The sequence below is a fragment of the Zerene cesonia genome, chromosome 2 (genome assembly GCF_012273895.1).
Source record: "Zerene cesonia ecotype Mississippi chromosome 2, Zerene_cesonia_1.1, whole genome shotgun sequence".
In the NCBI taxonomy this organism is placed as follows: domain Eukaryota; kingdom Metazoa; phylum Arthropoda; class Insecta; order Lepidoptera; family Pieridae; genus Zerene; species Zerene cesonia.
Window position 1 is genome coordinate 49064 of NC_052103.1, and position 24788 is coordinate 73851.

Here is a 24788-nt window from a genome sequence, read left to right on the forward strand (position 1 = left end):
TTTCATTGAAAACATTTAAGTAGTACGAGTATTATTGGGGGATAAGAACGATAGACACTATATTGAATAAGCCATAATTGTTCCGAGAAAGCTCTTTGTTTCATGGACTGTAAGCACCGTTAGTGTGTTTGCTTAAGAACAAATTATAATCATCAAGTGACGTAGTAGGAATGTGATTTACAAATGAGGTTTATTAAAAGGCGATCTATTATTTATTTAACGCTCTAATGCTCTAAACGACGCCGAATTAAATATTAATTAGTTTATAAACAAAATTTTATACGAAGTGAAATAATTTCTAAACGCATCACCATCTACTAATAGATACCTAGTCATTAAATACATTCTAAATTATAATCATTGTATGCGCAGTTTTATTGCGTTTTGTAATATTTAAGAAGCGTTTAATATGCAGATTAGACCGGTTGGTCTTCACCTATTTCGAGACAAAACCTAAGCAGGCTTGTTGCCAGTTGCCGCGTTCTTGTCCACTTAATATTGAGTCTGCAATATCATATGACGTAGTTTATTTTGTAGTAGCTGTTAAAGTCTATTTACAGGATGTTTTATGTGATCGAAAACAGAAAAAAATATTGTTTATGTAATGCATTCGACTGATATTGTTCATTCAACGCAAAAAAAAAATATAAAACTATATTGGACCACCCTACTACTTTATAGCTATAGATAAATGTATATCAATTTTGATCGATTCAACTCTTTCCAGATTTGTTCCTAGATTGTATACAAGCACAAACAAATGAGTAGTATCATAATTGCTGGTCATTTGGCATCTATTAGTTCCAAGAAATCGCATTGAATTACTATAACGAACAAAACATCGAGCATGATCTTGAATTTTAAAATGGTATAAAGGTCAAAAAACATAAATATGCGTAATATCTTTTGCCGGTTGCCGAATGAATACAACTTCTTTTGTTCATATTCCCCTCAAGTTCCACGTCATCAGTCGTGTAGACTGGTGAGGGTAAGGATGGCCATGTGCCGGATGTGAGCAATGAACGGGAAAGCTATAATATGTTGATGTTTTTTGCAATTGCACAGCAGTTTAATCCTTCTAAATATATGTACGACGTAGAGCGTTTCTGTTATCTGAAATTATTAATCGAGGAATAATGGTTAAGCTCTATTTTATATCTTTGGTAACTTTTGTACGCACATTATGCAAATAGAGAATTATTATGACATCTTAGTTCAAGTTTCATCTTTCCTTACAAGAATTGAGAATAAAATAAATTATTTAATTACATTGAATAATATCAACTTTAATATATATAATTTCCTTTACTGTTGTTTATTATCGCGCGTATGGGCATATTTTCTGACCGGAAGGCTGCGTAGGCGTCGCTGGCTAGACGAGACTCGCCTACTGCTTTAGTAAAACTGATAATGAGCACCCAAACCCTCTGCTGTGACTCAATTGTTATAATAAATACATTATAATATATCTTGGCCGCTCATTTATTCCAATGGCAAAAGACTGGTGTCGTTCAATGGGTCAATTGCTATGTTATGCTAGGATATAAAATACACTAGTAACTAGTTGTAACTGGTTATTCAATGCCATATCGTAATTTATTAAGTCCCGTTTTAGAAGAGTACAACATTCATAACTCTCGCTCGAGTTTCAGCAATTAGGTAGGAAAGTAATTACAATTTATAATTTTACTTTATTTTAGCTGCACATCAACTACAACATTATGAATATTTATAAATAAAGATTACGCATACGATTAGAAATTAAAGACCTTTTAACGGATTTTAAATGCGATTTATTCATTATATTATTAGGGGCTCCCCGTGACCATGCTCGCTGTAAAGTGTTCGAAACGTCGGGTTGATAATATAATGATTAAATCGCGTTTAAAATCCGTTAAAAATCTTTAATTTCTAAATGTATAATACTCGCGTAAAATCAAACGCAATAAATCACGATGTTCGGTAGTACATATATATAACGGAACACAAATTTGCTTTAACCACAGATAACATAATACTATCTTTTATATCTATATAAAATTCCCGTGTCACAATGTTAGTTACCGTACTCCTTCGAAACGGCAAGACCGATTCTCATGAAATTTAGTGTGCATAGCGTGTAAGTCTAAGAAAAGGCCAACATCTATTTTTCATACCCCTAAAATCTAGATGATAAAAGTAAGGCAGAACAGCGTATGCCGAATCAGCTAGTACTGTATACCTAAGAATTATACAATTATCGTAGTATTATATATAAGTATTTATTTTTACGATCATTGCATGCGAGACATGAATTACAATTAATTACTGTGCGTGTGCGCGCGAGGGTCGCGATCGGAAGTGGGACTCATCCCGTTTGCCTGCGGATTGTAAAGGGCATTTTGAACTAACTTTAAATAAAATAACTTTTAAATAGTTTGAAAAAAGTAAAAAAAACACGCTTTTATTGCAAATTGAACTAAAAACTATAAGTTTATATAAGTTATTAACACAATGATTCAATTCAGAGTAAAAAGCGTGGGGTGCTTAATATTTTTAAATATTACAATCATCATTGGTAACATCTTTGAGAGGATAGTTATGAACTAAAGTAAAATGCACCCCACGGTTCAGTAGTTTTTGCGTGAAAGAACAACAAACATACACACATCCTTAGACGACCATATCGCCAATCAGTAATCTCTTCCAGGCTGCCCAAGGTGAAGGACAAAGGAAAAGGTTGCCTAAGTGTTACGCGGCTGGCTATGAAAACAGAAGTAATAGAGCATAAATAATATATGAATAGCAATAAGAAATTATATTAATTTAAAGGAAAAGCTAAATTAGATAAGTGTTTATGGGATATATTATGATCAATAATATTTAATGAAGTTGTCCTTCTGCAACACACATGTGTAGCGAGGTCTGATGTCGCAACAAGAGCAATTGTGACACATGTCGCATGTGTGCGGTGTCGGGTGTCGGGCGCGGGGTGTCGGCTGTCCGCTCGCACTATGATACACACTTGCTACCTACTTTGTACAATAGTTGCCCGGACAAAGTGCCAGGTCACTAATTGTAAAGTAGGCTTATTCATAAAACAATTGACTGTTCTATCTCCTGTAGTTTTGCAGCGTATATTTCATTTACAATCCACATATCTACTTACATACGTAGATCTATCGAATGATATCTGAATCTTAAAACAATATAAAACTGATCAAATTTAATACCTATTAGTACCAACAGAATACTCAATACAAACGTCAACTTACTGATTCAATTATTTTCCCTTTAAACCCTTGATGACTTCACCCATAATCGCAAGTCAAGGAATATAAATTTAAATACTTTATTGTTTGAGGAAATATTATCCCTATTTACGACGAGGTCGAAAAACGTTAAGGATTATTTTCTCTGAACTCCATCTGTAGTATCTACCTACTGTATAAAATCATTGTAACGCTATAAAATAAACAAGTAGCAATGGCAAATTTAATTGCCGATAAATGTATACGTATTCAAAACGTTGTAGGTCTATATTTCTTTGCTAAAGTACAAAATTACGTGTATATAATAAGCACCACGCTAATGCCTGTCGTGATCTCCAAGAGCTGTCACAATCGGAGCCCAATCAATGCGCTTCACAAACAGGCGTTCGTGTGATGCCTAATTAACGGTGACCTCACTGAGGCTCTATCAATTAAGTGACATCACCGACCTTGGCGTTAATTTTTTAATAATCCATACATTTTATTGCGTATTTCGTGCATTTAACGCACGATGTAATAGGATTCGTGAGGGTTGCGACACAGCCGGCTGCCGACGGCCGAGCGAGACCTGCGTGGCCGATTTGGGCGCAGGATTTTTAATCTACAACAGCTTGTAACACATATTACACATGTACATTGTTTATATATTTTAATAAACCATCAATTAATATGGAAGTATTGACATTTCACCCACCATTATAACGAGCACATAATTTATTTGATTAACTTCGTATAGAAACATTTTAAACTATTCTAAATACCTTTCGTTGGATATTACATTTCGTTCATAGACATAATAAAAGATTAATAATAAGTACTATATGATCAATGAAGTATATGTGATCTTAAAAATGGCTACATTAATGAAAAATTTCAACAGATATCAACTGCCAATTGAAATTCTTTGATTCAGGCACTAACGCCATAACCAAGTTATTCGCGTTATTATAAATCACTACGCCACGAACAGACTTAATAAAGTATGATATATAACGCTAACCCAAGCGTATTTTCTGTCAAGTAAAATAGCCGAAAACCGCAATTCAACACGATCCATGATTTATTAAAACAAAAACATACTTCTACAATTGATTTCGCAATAGAGTTGCCGCGAATCATATGTTCATATAATATGCGATACGCAGATCCCGCCTGCTATACGCCTACGACTCACTCTCGAACGTTACTATTAAAAGTTGTTAAATATGCCTTTTGTAATTTATTTCTAAATATTAATAATGTAAGTTTACTGAGCGTGTTAGAGTTAAGAGTTTTCTGGCAAACGTTGTCGAGTTACGGTTGTGGGAACTATCATAGAAAATGTTTTGTGGATTCTATAGTTTCAAGGTCCATTCATCCATGACGAAATTAACAAGAATAGCCAACTTATAATGACGCATCAGTAATGAACAAAAAAGTAAGCGAACATATTTGGGAGATCTGACACTGTATAACTGCTCCACAAGCAAAGCACATTAGAATGTTACTGCTCAAGAAATAAATCGAAAAGGATATACAATTTTTTCCTACAATCCTCATCATAATTTATTCCAATCGTATTTTTCATTATAGTTCTTATTACTCTTCTCCATTTATAAGATAACCGTTGAGTAATTATATACTCCAGATTTTCCCAAAAAATGCTGATTTTATAACTTGTACATGGAATCATTGCTAGATGGAGAAGACAATGTATTGCGCAAGCATTCTCACTTTATGCAGCGTTTCGAATTATAAAAAAAATATTGATATTCAATAACATTTCACTGCTAATGGGTTACTCGTAACATTGTCTTACGTCAGTTGGCCAAAACATGACACGCGTAGGTACACGGGCTGCCGGCGCATTAGAGTGAGCTCGCTAAACGACTGTGACAAAAGCATTGTCTCAAACAAATTTTAATTATCGCCTTACAAGACACTTTTAAAGTTGAAAAGCAAGGACGAAGCACCAAATTAAAAATAAACAGCTATTGAAGGCTGCAGTGGCTGGTGTATTTATCCTCAACAAGATTTATGATGTTGTATTTTACTTTTACACTGTAATAATTAATTGATGTAACCAGATAACAATTTAATGTTATGATATTTTTATTATTAATTAAACTCTTGTACATTAATTAATTGTTTTTCTGGATAAATACAAATATAAAAGAGGCGAACGAAGTTGGAGAATGTACCTAAGTGTATTAGTAGCAACGGTGTTGTGTGGTATTATCCCGGAAATGTGGCAGAGGTCGGCTCGGGTGTCAGGTGCCAATGAAACTTAATCAGCTGCTATTTAATTGTGGTTTATTTGCTGAAAAAAAAATTAACACCATATTTCATAATATTTTTCTTACATATCCATAAAACAAGTTTTAACGAAACAGCAAAACGACAGTATAATTAATATATAACAATATACCTTTAATAGAAGTGATTCAGCGCTGACAATAATTTGTAAACAAAATAAAAGTGCGAATCACGGTCAATTCAATATCAGCTTGTGCTTTTTTGTGTATTTAATATATTACACAAATAGGTAAAGATACTCGATCGATAAAATTAGTTTTTATAAGGTAACCTGTTTCATAGCATACATTCCCAGACTAACATAAGAAGAACTTATTTTACAACGGTCCTTATAATAGGGGCTCAGAAGCGATTGGAAATTGAAAGACTTAAGTCAGATTAACATTATCAAGTCTTGTGCATACACAAAGTTAATCCTCGCATACGCAGTTGGCATTAGCGAGTAAATATTGAAAATGTAGCAAATCTGTTAACAAAGTTCAAGCGACTTTATCACAATAAGGCTTGTTATATTTAATGACCTGATTAGGGCTCGAAATTTCTATTTATGCTGAGTTTGTTTTTATACTTTTTACTTTAATGTCACTGTTTACAATTTACGGAGAAGCGTGTACGGATGCTCACGATCTGTGAAAACTAATTTGTTTTTTATGAAGTACGTCTTGAAACGAGTTAGCAGATGGGGGTCAGCGGTGCGTACTACAATCGAGTGCTTTTTGTTTGGACAAGCACACTCGCGGAATGTGGGTCGGCCGTCGGGCAGCTGCTTACATCAAATTGTAACCGTTGGGGTCATTGGCCGCAACAGCCTCCTGGCGGCTCGCCATCTCGCCACCGTTAACCGAGCCCGGGGGTAACGGCAATGCCTTCTATTGTGGCGCTAGCGCTGCTACAAACTAGCCAATTGAGCTTTTTGTACAAGTAAAGCTATATCACCAAAGGTACAGTTTGCATACTGAAATATAGTACAGCAACAGAGACACAGTCGCACTTAATGATTGCCGGTTTGAAAAACAGAAGTAAGTTATTCAAAGATATGTTATAAACAAATGAGTAAAAAGACAAAAAACCTTAGTTAATTACTAATAAATCTAAATGTTATATTAAAATTTGATTCTTATCTGGATTCTGGATAGAAAAATAAATAGGATAAAGAAATCGATGAAGGACTATAGATTTTTTTTTTCTATGTAATAGTGGGCAACTGAGCTGGTGGTTCGCCTCATGGTAAACGATTACCACCGCCCATGAACATTCGCAGAGGCTCAGACCTCTGAGAATGCGCTGCCCGTTTTAAAGGGATAAGGGATAAGGAAAGGATTGATGACTGGAAGGAATGGACTGGGAAGGGCGAGGAGAAGGAAATAGACCTCCGGCTCCCCCACTCACCGTACAAAACACAATAGCAAGCTATTATTTCACGCCGGTTTTCTGTGGGGGTGCGGTATTTCCCCAGTGCGAACAGGCCCAATTCGTGCCGAAGCATGCTCGATTCCCACAGTAATTGCTTCATTATAAGATATATATCAATCTTGGACAACATGAGGGGTTCCATAATAATACCATTTATATTTCTTAAACACTTACCAGCTACGTGTTAATGTTACATCATTGGATTTAGCTCGTCATCTTTCACCTCCCCTATGCACCTTAATAGTGGGACTAGAATAAATGGCGCAATGATGACTAGAATGACTTCAAAAAATGCATACATAACTCAATAATACAATTTAGAAATGATACCTAATTGCAAAATACAAAATAAATAATTTTAAAAATTTTAACTTTACAAGGGGGCGAAAGAGTCGGTACTAATATGTAGTTTTAAATGTAACTTAACTTATAAAATATAATTGAATCCTAACAAGCACAATTCTCATAAAAGATTGATTCAAATCCCATCAATAAATTAGTATTGAGCAGTACCGCACTTCGCATTATATAAACAAGACAAGCTTCACTTGCATCGTTATATACATCTGTGACCCTTGCGAGCTGCGAGTGACCTAGGGCTGCCACCGCTTTCTCTTATATTTAATTTTTTGAAACAGTCGTTGCCTGTTACAATAACAAGTCAATGTCCATAATATATAAAGTCATTTATATCTAGAAAAGCAGCATATCGAATGTGGTTCAAATTATATTTTGATTGCAGTGAACAAATCAAAACAGTTTCGTTCTATTAATACATGATCTATGTATTGTACAGTCTAGCTTGTCTTATGTATTTTAGAGTGTTCTCAAGTATAACAATGATGCATATGTCTTATAACACAGTTATGCCGACTGTATGTTTCGCAATCAATGTAGCGGAACACATTCGAGAGTGGTTAGAAAGACAAGGTCGAATTTCGATTCTGATAAATATTAAAAGTATAATCGTCAGGTGCAGCTGGCAGCCCTTCACTCGCGTGCATCGAGTGAAGTCTTCGCAAGGCTGTTTGACATTCAGGTATGTACTATGTACACGACGACGCTAGCACAGACAACCTTTACCGTCGCCAAAACTTGTCCTAGCCACGTCATCTCCTGACACCGTTAGCTGATAGCGACAATACCTATGTCTGAAAAATAACAAAAGGAAAATAATCACCGCATTTCGAAATATTATCTTACTTACATATTTGTGTCCAGTTTCTGCCCTGGCGCATTGTTGTGTACTGATTTTTGTATTTTTACTCGATACTTAAAATTCACACTGTCGAGTTCACCCGTCCGAGAAATTTTATTTCACGTTGGTATTTAAATAGTATGTCTAAAAGTCGATAATGGTTCTTCCAGAAAATTCCTTGTTTTATACTTGTTACTAAGTTAATCCGTCATGAATCGTATAAAAAAGTTATTATAATATAGTCTGATAACACACGTAGCACCAGGTGTGATATTTTAATAACTTGCTAAGTATATCGGCAACAACGACACCCAGAATATGAATGGTAACGATTGGAATATACTGCATTACGTTTCACTAACAAATCAGACAGCTACAATGATTTATCATCTTCTGACCTGTGCAACGTGACTGTTGTCTCCGTCAGAATTCCACAAATCTCCATCATCTTGGATCCTAAAGTCTACACTCTAGAGTCTAGACAATCCCATTAATTTGCAAACAATACATGAAAAAGGCGTTAATAGGGCAAATAAGATTTTCGATATTTAATCTTTAAATGTCAAGGTGTGTGTAATTAAGCATTATACTCGCATTTCTATTCAGCTCATCGTCACATTAATTCTGACCCGTGGCGCAGCTGTTAATGCCATTGAGAGTTACCGCAGGCCGCTCCGAAGTCAGTGCTTCAAACGGACAATATGCACCCTGAAGCGTTTATTTTAAAAGACAAGTATTGCACAACACACACAAAGGATTCTCGACGAGTTCTCACAATGTTTATTTCGCGTATTCAAGTCTTTGAAGCTAAAATATTGTTGTATTGACTGCTAAAATTGCGAACATTTAGCGGAGCCATACTACAATTGGCAAGAAAACGGCACATTTTAATGTCTTTGCTAGTTTTCGCGTTAACATAAATGGCAGGATTGCATCACGTAAGGGCGTTTTGTAATAAACGTGCTAAAGAGTTGAAATATTGTAATATAATAATGTCCAAACAACAGAGCTTTCTCGCTAAGATGTTTGACTGAAGAGGATTTTCATGCTTTAAAAAGTGTGATGTGAGTATGATTAAAAAGTATAATTATATACTCGTAATTCATGGTTGTATGTGTTTATTGTAGAATTCTAATTCATGAAAGTACAGAAAAATTATACTCTAAATATACTAATTCGATTTATTCTACAAACATGTTCCCGTCGCCGATCTTCGTTAAGTTTTTGTGTTCGTTCGATACAAAGAAACTTTCAATTCAAGGGAAACATTAATTTGTAGCAAAACACTCTTGGACTCCTTAATTCCTTTAGGTCTGTTATTTATTGTTTTATGACGGACCGGATAGATATTTCTTGTTCAAACATATTAACTTTACCACAGAATGCTTAATAGTACTTACCTGTACATAAATATGCAATAACGGACCGGTTGTACGGGAACAATTATTTTATTATCATGGGATATAAAGTTAATTGATTTAAATTAACATTCCTAGAATATGTATTTCTTGCTTCTTCTTCCTGTCCTTACTTTTTATGATCTTGTCAATCGTCTTTTTGTTAACCCATATCTTATCTTAAACTATAGCCAACGTGATTACTGATAAGGAATAGGTACAATAGGTATATATACCTTTATCTATATTTCTATATTTTATCGCTACAAATATTTAGGCATAACTTAGCTAATACGCTATGAATGGAAAATTTTATGATTATTTTAGGAACGCCAGCCCAAAAAAAATCATTAAAAACGTAGTATAATAGTTTTCTATAAAATACAAAATTACAACTTGCAAAAAACAAAGGTAGATAGATACCTGTGCCGATTTTCTCGGAACTAGTAAAATTTAAACACAAATATAAACATAGCGTTATTCATTTACAGCCAATTTAAAAAAAAAACGTAGTCTATGCATTCCTCGCTGTCTACCTTTAAAATAAGCATGTTATATATTGTGAAAAGGAAAGGTTTTTATTATAAACAGGTACCAACGAATGTGTATGTGTAAATAACAGATGGCAGGCATTCTGATAACAAAACACATTCCAATCATATGGGTCAACCTAATTGTCGAATACTGATCGATTCAAACATATGAGTGGTTAGCGCTTATAGTTTAAACAAATTAATAAAATATTATTTTTTTTTACTTTTGAGTGGTTTTGAAGTCAATTCAATTTTTATAAAATAAAAATTATCTTTTGAATACAAAAACTGAGTACTAAATCGGTTAACAATTACCAAAACTTTGGTGTAACATACGCAAAAATATACAGCTAAACATAGAACCTTCTCCTTTTCGTTTTTGGGTAAAAGGTTAAAAAAATATTTAGAAGAACATTGAATTTAGCTCCCTGCGCAAGGTACGCACTGCGCTTTATTGGGATACTTATTAGTTGACGAATGTTTGTAGCCTACAACGGCAATGTTAGCAAGAGCATTAGCTCCACTAGGCCGCAGCCCGCAGCCCGCAGCCCGCAGCGGTGGCACAGTCACCCAGTGACAGTGATATTGACGTTTTTGCGGCGCTCGCGCTGGGAGCGTTCGCTTTCACGCATTGTATGGCCCGGGAGCGTGCAACACGGAACCGAGTGTGGGAGGATTCCGATGACGCTCTTACTTTGTGATTCTACTAACTGAATTTAATAAAACTGCAATTTATTTTAGATTACATTCAAGTGCCGATACACATGCCTACAACTGGGCGTATTAAAAATGCCTACGATTTAAAAATAAGTAATCAATAAAATAAATGCTTTCAAAATATTACATCACACTTTAACCATAACGTTATTCTAACACAGTTGCACAATCCTCTAATAGTCGCTATTAAAGCAATTACAATACTATGTCAATAAAACAACAACACGAGGGCACGCACGTGTTGCGTAACGCTAATGAATATATCCGACATATCCGTATCGAGTATTGATACTTGACAGGACCGACACCATCGCCTCAAGAGCTGTGCGGAACATCGAGTAGAAATATAGTATAAGAGTCATTTTGGCACGAAATGGGCCCGCTCGCGCCGGGGAAGGAAGAACGGGGCATGGGAATGCTACTATTATGCTGCTATGTTCTAACATATTATATGTTTATGGGGGCGTCGAGTATGCTGCTGCACTAATTGGGCCAGCTCGCAACGGGAAGTACCACACCCCACAGAAAACTGGCGTGAAATTACAGCATGCTGTGGTGTTTCGAACGGTGAGTGGGGAGGCCGGAGGCCCGTTTCCTTTTCCTGGATTCTTCCGAATCCATTATTTCTTTCCCGTCATCGTCTTTCCTTATCCCTTTTCCCATAAAAGCGGGCAGCGTATTCGCAGACACTCAAAGACATTATTCTGCAAATGTTCATGGGTGGTGGTGATCGCTAACCATCAAGCGAACCACCAGCTCATTTGCCCACTGTGAAATAAAATAATGTCATGTTTTATGTTATTTTGTTGATATTGTGTAAAATTTACATAATCAAAGAAGAGTAACCACAGAAGTTCCTGCATTGTAGAAACTTCCAACCGGTGGTAAACGTGGTATTGCTTCTAGAAAAAGTTTGAGGAAAACACTCGGATGCCTGTACCCTTCCTATTCCATTCCTCTTTTTCCAGGTGTCAATCCTTTATTTCCTTTATCCAAATACCCACACATTTGCAGAAACACGACGTCTTCCACGGATGACATAATATCTAGTATAGTATTAAGTAATCTGTGTCAATACTATAAACAAATGTCTATGGGTGGTGTTGGTCGATTAACATCAGATAACACACGAGTTTGGCCAGTGTCTCATAAAAAAAATGCAAGCAAATAAGTACGTTATTGTAATAGATTGATTTATCATGAACACATTATATAAACAAATGTAGAAGAACAGTTAAAATTTCATATGAGCTTTGATGCAAAATTTTCGTGGATGTGTGAAAAACGTGCCTGTTCAAGAAATTCATTTAAAGAAATTATATATTGAAGTTTTCGAATATAAACCTAGCTGTTGCTGTGCATTATAGCCGTAGAGACAAATCACAGCTCAATAGTAACTGTAAGCGCAAGCGATGCAATCGTTTTTGCAGGTTTACGATATGAAGTCATAAACCATCGTCGACTGGCTTCCGCGACATTCAATTTATTTCGTCACTGAAAGGGCACAAAACGACATTTCATATAAACAAGGAAACGTTACAACATTTAGAGATAGAGTATTCAATAGGAACCATCTTTTACACAAAATCGACCCCTTATCATAAAAAAAATAAGAGAAAACTGTAATAAGGTTTGCCAATGGTGCATTTTTTATCCTTTATAATAATATAACATGCCAAAAATAAACAAAAATACATTCCGATATTTAAATCAGGTTTAAAATAAACCTAAGCGCATGTAAATTGTCTCGATTATGTATGAATGTTACCTGTGAAGGAGTTCAAGACAAATGATGCAATAAAATCAGTTCGGCGAACGATCTCGGCGCGGTGCAAGCGCTGTTGCTAAGGGCGTGAGCTTTTTGTTTTAGGCATTGTTCCCACACGATGATATCTATACTTATTATATGAAGATAAAATGTTTTTGTTGTTTGTTAGTCACCTGACGAGCTAGTGCCCTCAATAACAGTTTACGTACAAAAAGCATGATAATATATGTCATGAACGCATTTCGTCTTAATTACATAATTTACTCTATAAACTCAGTAGTTACTGTCTATGTCTGTTTTCTATGATTTAAGGTAATCGTCAAGTTTAAGGTTATCTGTAATTACCGATAGCCGACACAAAACAACTTCAACTTAAAATCGATAAAGTCAGTGGTTCGAGACCAGGCGAGCGGGCAATGTGTGCAATGCATATCTGTGCATATGGATAGCATCACCGCTGCTCAAAAATGGTGAAGAAAAATAATAATAACTTCTATGACATGTGACACTGCCAACCTGCGCTTAGTCAGCGTGGTCGATTATAGCCAGAACCCTCATAGGAGGCCCTGCAGTGGGAACTTCTATGGGCTGATGATGATGATTTTATTAACGACACTCTCACATGTCTATTTTTATATTTGATGCAAAATTGGAGAGGTCATTTTTTTCATAAAATTTATCCATGATATAAGATAGGAATACTGTTGAGTTGCCTGAGTTGGTATACTGATGGCATATTGAAACTGGAATGTGGCGCATTTTAAATAAATATGAAGCATGATTGTGAAATAATAACAATCGCTCTATCGCTTATCCCTACAGGTGAGATTCATTTGTCAAATCAATGTTAGTCACATAGCCAAAAATGAGTGTTATATCTGAACGAATCGCAGCGGCTATCGCGGATCTGGTTTCCCAGGCACGGTTCGCAGCCGCCCCCTCCCCCCCGCGCGCTCCGCGCCCGCCGCAAAATGTAACTGCTATCTGCTCATTAGCACTACAATACTTATGTAACTCGGTGACATTCGCCCTCCGCCGGCCCTGGGTCACTGAACGCGATGGCCGAGATAATTGCGGAATTCTATTGTCAGGAACAGTGCGTTACATTAGTGTCCGTGTACAACATTTGTTTCAATCGTCAGGTTTCATGGTCATGGCCCAATTTACATAAGCATATACGTTAAATGTGACGAAATCGTTTTATATTACAAAACTAGACACCCACTCGCGGGTTCGCCCGCATCATCGCAACAAATTCCCTTGGCAATGAGATGATTCACCGCAGTAATAAGTAGCCTATGTTACTCTCTAGCTTCCTTAATATTACCAGAGACAAAAGTCAAGTCAAAAATAACTCCTGTACTCAAATTCGAACTCAAACATTCATTTATATTTATCCACTTGAACTTTTTGTAGAAGCATTTATAAAGCACCAAAACACAGTCTTCCCAATTACAAACGTGCAACGTCCTAATACGAAAGAAAACAGACGGCAAATAAACAAACAAACAAATATACATCTACAATAAGGAAGTATGCTTGAAAGTAAAAAGAACTAGCCTACTCGTAAAGTAAGTATTGTAATAAATAACGACCGTTTAATACGACTCTTATGCGAATATGCATAATATTATGTTCTATGAATTAAAGATGATATCTGTATCCCAAATCATTTGTTGCTTAGAAAGTGTTCAAACAGGGATTTCAAAATTCACGTTCACATGACGTAACTGTCTAGATGTATAATTAATTTAATCACTTTATTTACAGCGCCATCTATTTCTTATCTATGTGTAAGCAAAGTTTAGGTCCATCATCAAAAATTTATAATTTTCGTTTCGTCGTAGTCGTTTCGAACACTTTACGTCGGGTTAATAATATAATGAATGATTCGCGTTCAAAATCCGTTAAAAAGTTTGAATTTCTAAATGTATAATACTCGTGTAAAATCAAACACAAGAAAATACTAGGATTTGATTTGTTAACACTCGTACATAAATATATTCTTCCTTATAGAATATAGATTAGCAATAAAAGTTTCATGCTGAACGCGCTTCAGATATTCTGCTTCGGAGTTTTAATATAACAGCGTATCAATTTATCGTCAACCAATGATATTAGAGAGGTTATTTTGTATATAAAAAGTTGTCCAACGTAAATTTATGTTTTCTTTTCTTATTATTTGTACAAAATATTTTCTTTCTCGTTTTATTAAAATTACATCCTAACTATCTAAACAAAGAAAATAATAAAAATGGAAGAAATCATAAAAAATATATTTTATGATAAAAATGTGTTGCCCGCACGCACTGGCGTCTTGGAAAATAAAACAAGCACAGCGTGTTTTACGCACAGAAGACGCGATTTATCGCGGATGCCGGCTTCCACACGCTAGGCGTGTAAAGCCGCATCCTTGGTTCCAAGCATTTTTACACAACTGGTGTGTTTCAGCAGCCAACGTGTTAATCAGAAACTATGTTATAATAAAATGTCTTCAAGTATCGATCGACTTATGTAAAACACGTTTATAGTACTTGAACTTGTGATTCGTAAATATCGGAAAGTGCGATAGTATCGCAAGCACGGCGCGGGCGCAGCGCGGCCAGACGAAGCGCAGACGATCCGCGCGTTTCATGTACTTTGTGTTGTGACAAACATAACAACACAATCAGATAACTATAAGTCCAATAAAATGTTGTAGTGCAATAGAAGTTTAGATCAACGACCGACAGTGATCCCAAATCCGCAGTATTTATTTATTTATTTATTACATTAAGGATCACCAACATGACATACACGGATAACGTGGATAGAGAGTTATAAAATTAAACAAAAAAGACTTAGTGCTGTCACAATTATAGGCAACCACTACTAATAAAAATAACATTTCACAGCCTGCAGCTAACAGCTATTTAAATACGAAGACAATTTCGTCTTAAATATATTTTACAAAAAAAAAAACAATAGCAACAGTAAAAAAAAAAAAAATAGTAATAATAAAATAAAATTAATGCGAACACATATATATAATCATGTGATCATGAGGGATTAGGTAAAGGTTCAATCGAAAGCAATTCTTTCTTAAACTTATGTAGCGTATTAGAAAAAATATCAGAAAAAAAATAATTATCTATCTATATATTGTCAGCTTACACCCAACACCTAAAATAAACAGATTCATAAGAATTTTTGATAGAAAGAAGTTGTTTTTGTAGAAATCAGATTCATGTTAAACCGGTATGTCCAAGAATCAAAAGTTCGACGACATGTGACATCTGCCTACCCGCACTTGGCCAGCGTGGTGGATTATGTCCTGAACCCTCATAGGAGGCCTGTGTCGCAGCAGTGAGAACTTGTATGGACTGATGATGATGATGATATAACCTGTTAAATAAGGTTTTATACGGTTTTAAAATTTATAATTCCGTTAGTGCAAATGTCAAAAAGTCAACATTATTGCAACATTAACAAAAGTAACAATTCGAGCCTTTTGAATGATAGGAATAAAATGATACTAAGTATAGAATTAGATCAAATAATAAAAATAATCAGCAGACAGCATCATAATATAGACTTTTATTCAGATAATCTTAACTTAACTACATATATAGTGAAAAGGAAACAGTAAAAATCTAACAAAATACATAAAACTTCGCCGATTGGCACACCGAACTTCAGTAAATAAAGAAACAGCAAATTTTGTGATTGTAAAAGGTACTCTTCGGTTAAAAAGACAGCACCATAAAAAGTTTTATAAAATATCCTACAAACTTCACATACTTAGTATTAACTGAGGAATTTGTATCCATATAAACAAACAAGTGTTGCTCAATCTAATACATATAATATTAATACGCATTTACGCTTCAATTAAGTCATTAAGACGAGCCATACATAATACATATAAGGTTCTAGGATGTGTCACTCAGTATGCAACACAACACCCCAGCACTGAGCGTCGAGCGCTCGGAGCACTGCTAAGTGCTAACCTTCTGCGAAACATCTAACATATACCTATAGATAATACATCATGTTTGATTTATAATGCGAAAAATTGAATTTTGAAAATACCTTCAAAATGCACATATTGTTAATTAATAGGGTTATAGGATATCGTTTATTTGCGATGTTGCAATTACAATGATTTAAAATTCATAGGGAAATATGTACTTTAAAGAAAAGTATTCAAGGATTACACAAAAATATTCAAATTTTATTGTATTCAGGACATGGTCAGTTCGGAAATGGGTATTTTTGAGCATTTGATTTCCTTGCACTTAGAACTTCATATTTCAATGTTATACCTGTCACCATTCTACATTATTAAGTTATTCTATAACTCAAAAGAAAATAACTATCCTATAGAAGTTAAAAAAAAAAAATGGTGGCCATTAACGGCCAATCCATCGCAATCAAATAGCGCAGGCCTCCCGTCACGCCCCCAATTATTTAATCGTGAATGTGATATACCGATGGACTGTCGGAAAAAATGTATTTCTGCTTACACCATTTAGCTTGAATTATTTGTCATCATTACAATACTACGCTACACTTTTAACTTGTCATTAACGTTTAATTGTTTCAAAATGGACATTTTATGCTACACGTCGCTTTACAAAGAACGCTATTTCGTCTATATAATTAGATCACATCATAATTTTAACATTATAATAATAAGCTATAGTATCATCTATTATCTTTTTCCCGGTGACGAACGGATGGTGTGTTTTCCAAACACTAACCACGATTTTATTATCAAAAATGCTCTCTCAATAAAGAGTGATCAACGACTCTCACAAGTACGTACTTATATGACAAGTATAATATATTGTGCTGGTTTTGATTGCATGAATTCCTAACGAGATAACTTTTGGATACCTGGAAGCCCCGAAAGGTAGGACTAAAATGATTTATGAGGTATGTACATTATTTGCGAACTTTTTATAGATTTTTTTTCTCTCCAAAAAATGCCTGTTGTTATAATACAAATTAAAATTGTATAATGTAAGTATTAGTAACGCCATCTGTTGGCAGTTTTAGGTAAAAAAGTGCAATAAGTGCTTTAACGGCATTCATTCGCTGAATCATTTTGATAAACATTGTTTGATTTATACCAAAATAGGGCAAGGGTAAATGAGTGCGCAGGGAAATGTGATTTACAGCAGGTTTTCTTTTTCGCTATAAAAGGATTTGGAAAAGAACCAAACTTTACTTCCTATCGTGTTTGTGAAAAACATTTTAATGTGTGTTTTGTTTTGAAAAATCTATATCTAAAGGATGATTTTATTTTTTAATTTTGCAAATATCTTAACTGCTACAATCTCATCTATACTACCCGTACTGTCATATTAGTGTCTTTACGGCGCACACTGTCATGATAGAAGATATTTAACGCCATCGTCAAATTACAGTAATTATGACAAAAACTAGTGGGCACATCTATTATAATCCTAAGTAAGTGTCAATCGAGCCATTAGAAGCTACCTTGATTTAACAGCTGTCCAGGCATTGCATTGCGCAACGGAAGTCACGGCGCATGTATACCGTGTTGCAATCGCTTACCACGACTGGCATCTATTCATGTCTCCTTGTTCCTTAATGCAAATTGCAGTATCTTCGCGGATGCATATTGTTGATTCGAGATAGATCTAAAGCGTCATAGCTGCGACTGTCTACAGGCTCTAAGTATTCGGGTTTGGTCTAAAGCTATTGATGATATCTATAATATATTGAACCGATTTGCAATTACTGTCTGGTTATTATAACTGTATATTTAAAGTGAATAACCCAAAACTATTGTATAATATTCGATTCGATAATACATAGGTACCTATTATTGTTAGGCATTACTATTTTCTATGGGACCGATCTTGATAATTGCAAAAGTATTGCGTCTGCTTATGGGTCCTACCTGTATAATGGTGTTTATTTATTATTTATTTATTCTTTATTAAAAAAATAAGGGTTTATTAAGGGAGAAATAAAACATGACTCGGTTTAATATCATCAATATATGTATGTGTTGTAAATAGGTAAGTATTATCTGAAATAAACCACACACACATAATACACTGGTGTATAGTGTAGCAGTGTCATTAAAGTTTTCTAGAAACCGAAGTACGTGTATTCAGTTGTACCTTTGTGTGCCGACGGTTGACACTCACCTCGGAACAAAGCAAATAGTTCAGTGCAGGTCAAATAACGAACAATTACCGTTTCTAAGTTAGGTTAAGCGGTTACTTGTTCAATTAACTTTAACACTCTAACCATGTTAATGTCATGAACCTTTGGGTCAACACTAAATGAAAAATATAGGCCATCCAGTCACTTTTAATCTATTGTTACTAACATATGGTTGAAGATATTGTTTGTTTGTTTGAACGCTTGAATCTCAGGAATTACAGAGCCGATTTGGATAAAATATGGCACAAATATAGTTTTAGATTCGAGAGGGATGTAGGATAATTTTTATCCTATCGGACCTATCGTTTTCTTTGACAACGCAGGGAAACCCTACAATAAAACAATTTGGTTGTTGTTAATAGCTGCTTACTCTGCAAAAGTAATTTCCACCACCCGAGTGTATAATAATAAAATCCCTGAGTTGAATTCTACAAATCTGTGTACTAAACAATTCCCTGTGCCATTGACTCAGTTGTCACATTTATTTGTGGTCCTCGTTCGTACTTATATTAATCTACTCTTTAACTTGATCTATAGCCTATACGATCATTATCTTAGATATATTTTATTTATCTAGATTATCACAATCTCAGCCTCGGTGAAACTTTTCCAAAAAAACAATCTATCAAAATTAGATCCTTTATTTGAAGTCGGTCAACCACATGTATAAACCTTACCCGCGTGCGTCTTATTATAGTACTCTCTGTTTTATTGTATTCTCTGTACTTTCCATACTGTGCCATGTGCTCTCTCAATAAATAGTAATCAACGTCTCTCACTTTTCTTTGACAGACGCTCGAACCCTTTTAATAAATATTCTTTATAATTTCATATCAGAATATTCTATGGGCCCTTATTTACAAAGTCATCGTTTATATATTACAATGTTATATAAACAATTTTGTTCGCATAAAGTGTCCTTAGTAATGGAATGAAACGAAACTCAAAAGTAAAAATTTATTTAATTTACAATAATTCACTATCAAAACAGAGCATATTCTTAGAGATAGAGATTCTTATAGGTATAACATTTTTATTTATTTTATTTATGAATATATTATTTATGAAGGGGATGAAAGAAGAAACAAAACAACAACACACAAGCATGAAATGTTGCATATACAAGCAGTGTCCGAGCACAGCTATGTGGGTACACACTTGTTTAGTGATAATGAAATCTACCATATCGTTTGCCATGTCAACACGAATTAGCCATTAGTCGGGTTCTTTGTTACAACTATTGCCTATACTGATCAAACGTGAAATAAGACAAATAAGACATGCAGCAATTAATAATCCGGAAATTTACAAGAAACATGATGACTCTAAGTCTCCTGTAATATTATTCCACCATCACAAGTGCCCCCTGGTTTTCCAAAAATGTGGAGATTCATCAATATTTAAATGTTCCGACTGTACAAGCAGAAATAGAGAAACATAAAAAGAAATACGCTGATCGCCTGTCGTGTCACCCCAATCCCCTTGCCCACGAACTCATAAACCCTTCCTGTACGGCAAAAAGGCGGAAAAAGAAGGATGTTCGGTTTTCCGTTGGGGTATGGTAGTCCCCCGGTGCGAGCTGGCCCCATTCGTGCAGAAGCGTGCTCGACTCCCGCATCCCGCACCTAAAGACGAGTTGGTCGGGGGCGGCTGTCGGCTGTCGGCTGTCAGGGCAGCGTGAGGCCGTCGGCGGGGCTGTAGGCGAGCGCGTGCAGGAAGGCGGCGGCGGCGGGGCCCTGCCCGCACGCCCGCACCGCCCCGCGCGCCCCCCGCGCCGCCCCCCCGCGCCGCCCGAACGCGCCCCTCACCGAGCGCACCCGCAGCTTCGACTCTATCTAAATTAGTCAAGCAATCTTGAGAAATTTTTAATGAATACAAAAAAAAATTATTACCAGGCGGGATACGAACCCGCGACTTTTGCCAACGATAGGGACGCCTAGCCCCTCACCCGGCCGTGAAGAGTAAATTTTTTTCTACTCTTTAAAAATTTATCATTTATACAGCATTTCGATGCTATAAAACTAAAAATTGAATTTAGTCAAGCAATCCTATTATGCAAATCACACCCTGCACCCAGCACGATGCAAGCGAGTTCGTAATTATTTTGAACGATCAAAATTTTAAGTGGCGATAGAATCATTAAGTGGAGGAAATTTTAAATGTTAAATCGTTAAAACATGTAGTTACTGACTATGAACTGATTAGTAGAGCGAGTCTATGTGTGTGCGTGTGCGTGAGTATAAGTGTGTGTATAGGCGAAGGTTGGTGGGTGCGGACGTATAAATGAATGAAAATATCAAAAAATTAATAAAAGAATATGATCAATTCATATAAACGTACTAATCCATAGTCCTTATCATTGTAATGAGAAAACCTTTCAGTTATTTCTCATGAAAAAGATTTTTTTTTAACGGGTTTCCTCATTCCAACTAGATTAATTGAAAAATATTATGTCGATTCGACGCGCTACAAATAAAAAATACACTTACCGGCTCCTTATACACACACCTCAGCTCTTTCAAAGCTGGATGTTCCGCCAGCCGCGCCAAGTGGTCCCTACTGAGCGTCACATCCGTGTCCAGGTCCACCAGCTGCGCCAGCCCCGCGGCCAGCTGGAGCACGCCCTCGGGTGTGAGGCCACAGCTCCACAGCTCCAGCCTCCGCAGTCGGGGCACAGTTGTCACGAGCACTGGGATGTGCAGCTCGCTGAAAGGAGTGGCGCTGAGGTTCAGCTCCACTAAACTGTGGGATAGCTGGCGGATCCCCCTGGCGAGCGCAGTTGGACGCAACTGAGAGAGGAATGCGAAGGAATGATTCAGACATTTGGTAAGATTCCTCAACAATAGAAAAGATAAATACAAATGTACTTGAGAGATCTTTTTTTGAAAGTAAAGAAAAAAACTGTGGCGGGATCACGGGTAGCCGAGAGGCTAGGCGTTGCTACGGTTAGGCAAGAAACGCGGGTTCGAATCCCGCCCCGTGATCGATTTTTTTTCTATTCTTTCAAAAAAAAATTCTCATTTATAAAAAGCATTTTAATGCTATAAAACTAAAAATGTACTTGCAAAAGTAAAACTAGTATAACAGAGGCCCGGTTTCCCTTATTCCTATCCCTTTCCAGTTTAATGTCGGGAATCTATCTGGCTTAAGGTCTGCAATCGATCTTACGCCACTCCAAATGTTCAGCGGGCGCAGGGCGGTCGTAGCGCTTACCATCAGGCGACCCACTAGCTCTGTTACTTACCACGATAAAAAAACGATACAAAAAAGCTCAAAAATAAAATAAATGAAAATTATGTTGGGACAGTCTCTGAAAAAATGGTGTGAATAATTATGCACAGTCAATCAAAGTAAGATTGTAGAATTCTGATTTATGCAGTAGCTTAGGTGAGAATATAAAAGACAATTTTGGATTGAGGTGACATTTTTATTGTTAAAATAAGTAGAAGCACATGGATGAAAATGTTAATTGCAATTAAGTCAATATCAAAATATATGCCTCGGTAATTATGTGATTATAATGATAATTTCATGGTTAAGTATTTTACAATATTTTTTACAATTTTATCTTTAGGAATGCAAATCCAATTTAAATCAAGGTGGTCATGGCTAACTGCATTTAAAATTTAGAATGTCTAATATATTTGATTTAAACAATGGAAAGCTTGTTCGGTTTATTATATATTAATGGATGAACCATAATTACGTACAAGTGTCACGTGGGCTGCCACGTGTGATGTTGTGTGATATCGTGTCATGAGTGATGCTACGAGTCATGCGTCACATGCATATTATTATACTACTCTGTGGTCACATGTGTCGTGTGGCTTATGTCGTGTAGCGTGTGTCGAATGTCGTGGGTGGTGTGAGATGTCGTATGTCATGTGTGTTTTCGTAAGATGTCGTGTGAAACATGTGACGTCACATTTCATGTGTGATGTCGTGAGTCATGTCTTTTGATTACGTGTGTTATGCGTGATGTCTAATCTAAATAATAATTATTAATGTCTGTAATCGTTATTACAACACTAACAATAAATTCGGAATAACACTAGGTATGTTTACTATGTAAGCTAATTGTTCTGATGCTCACAATCGTGCAGCCCGTGATGTGCAGCACTTTCAGCTTGGGCAGCCGCATCACGTGTACTACACCCTTAGCTGTAACTGACGAGCACGTATACATGTGAAGTTGAAGCAGGTTGGTGCACTGGCCGATTACTTTCCACCTGGAGATAAACATTTATTTATCAAAGTTAGCAACCATACATGTCGCATTATTATATATCCAATGGGATGTGTGGTTCGGAATGATTCAAATAAGCATGTTAATGGTCCCATGTGTCGTAACTATCTCCAGCCACAAAAATCATACCAATTAATGAAACAAACACACTTTCCTAATTACAAAGCATATTAATTTAAGTAAGGTTTAATTTAATCTATATTTCACTCAATTATACTATATGTAAAGAAAAATAATATACTAGGAATAACACTATATTTTAATTGGTAAATTCTAATTGGTATTTTTACATGTTGTAAATTTTTATGGAAAGGATTTTTTTTCCTTATGAATATAATTACCTCCGATCTTTTATTCCATGGCATATAAGAGTTAAATGTGTTAAATGTTTGGAATGTAACCGAATGACCAATCTCATTTTGCTTAATATGTAGTTATGACTCTGGCCATACATATGCAGAGCCTTTATTTGTTTATATGGTGCTAAGTTTATCAAATAATCAGGTCTGATGTTGTTATTCAGGACAATAGAGTTGACTTGTGGTGGTGGAAGGTAGCCCGTGTGAAGATCACTCAATGCGAAAACATCCAAGTGACGGAGGGTTTTGATGGAGTGCAAAGATTTCATGAATATTTCTCCTGAAAAATCAATGACTTGGTTTAAAAATATTTAGATGGAACTTGTTAATAATAGTCTTTAAACACAATTTTAAAAAGCATTGCAAAAATTTACATAAAACAATGTAGCATGTATGGAATTTAGGTTACTGCACTAAATGTGAGGTCGAGTTTTTTATGATTTTATGTTCTTTTCAATATTCTTCCATATATTTAATCACCTGACAATACCTCAATCAACCTATTTTAAAACAATAAGTTTCAATATTCTATTTTTTTTTATTTCTTACCTCAGAACTTGACTGGATCAACCAATTCTGATGATTATTTTTTTATTTGAAAGCTGCTGCCTTCCATTTACACCCATTTAAATTTGGTTTGGTTCTGTCAATTTGCAGATAGTTTAGTTTTTTTGTTGAAAATAAAAATTACTGATCTATGTTATGTTAAGTCTGTATTATTTTACTGGTTCCATCCAGGTTGGCTTGGTTCAGAAACCATGACTTATTCCTAATGGTGAAATATTTTTTCAAAATCAGGTCAGTAAGTAGTTTCAGAACTAATTTAGTACAAACAAACAAAAATTCATATCTAAATCGTAATAGATCTATTGCCGATTTTCTAATTAGTATTTATAAAGTTTTATAGCGCTAACCTATTGGAAAATTGTCATTCAGTATCAGCTCTCGAATATTCATTGTGTGAAGTTTTATCGCAATTTCAATAGGTAATTGAATTTGAATGCTGATCTGATCGAGAGGAGCAAAAACAGCCACGACTCCCTTGTTCATATTTAATATTTTACTGTAGTTAGTCATCGTTATCACCCTGTGAGACACCATATTTTTCCATCTTCGACAAACTTTTGATACAATTGAATACAATATTCGAGGCGGTAGATAATCGAAAATCATTAATAATATTTCGTCTGGTAGTTTGTTCATCTTTGAAATGTTCTCTTGTTGATAATTAAGGATGAAAAGCATTAGCTTCTCCACAGAATACATGAATCCAGTTATATACAACCGAATCCTATATCCACATTCCACAACCGAAATCTTGTTTGTCAACATTTAATAAAAAATTTACAAAACGATTGACATTTGACATTTGACAGCGCACTTGACTTTTTTTTTTTTTTTTTCCCCTTTATGGCAATAAGTTTTAAC

At 35.5% G+C, this 24788-nt stretch overlaps 1 protein-coding gene across 3 annotated transcripts; it reads right to left on the reverse strand.

Annotated features, from left to right (window-relative positions):
- Positions 1-19699: 19699 nt before the first annotated feature.
- LOC119835089 lies at positions 19700-24755 on the reverse strand. 3 transcript variants are annotated; one of them, XM_038359727.1, is made up of 6 exons: positions 24275-24755; positions 23910-24003; positions 23343-23640; positions 22849-22984; positions 21245-21544; positions 19700-20590 (listed from the first exon to the last, which is right to left on the reverse strand). In XM_038359727.1, exons 3-6 carry the CDS (start codon positions 23627-23629, stop codon positions 20423-20425), a joined length of 891 nt encoding a protein of 296 aa, XP_038215655.1. In that variant the 5' UTR covers positions 23630-23640; positions 23910-24003; positions 24275-24755; the 3' UTR covers positions 19700-20422. The 3 variants fall into 3 exon arrangements, with proteins under 3 accessions (XP_038215655.1, XP_038215637.1, XP_038215646.1); XM_038359709.1 differs by lacking the exon at positions 23910-24003; XM_038359718.1 differs by lacking the exon at positions 23910-24003 and having other exon boundaries at positions 20545-20586.
- Positions 24756-24788: the final 33 nt, after the last annotated feature.

Bases quoted from the DNA above. Each gene is read 5' to 3' on its own strand.
- LOC119835089 (XM_038359709.1), bottom strand. From the start codon at position 24,692: ATGTTGACAAACAAGATTTCGGTTGTGGAATGTGGATATAGGATTCGG. The intron at 23,641-24,274 runs GTTAGCGCTATA...TTGATTTTTCAG, and splicing joins GAATGACAATTTTCCAATAG to GAGAAATATTCATGAAATCT. The intron at 21,545-22,848 runs GTGAGCATCAGA...TTCCTCTCTCAG, and splicing joins ACATCACGGGCTGCACGATT to TTGCGTCCAACTGCGCTCGC.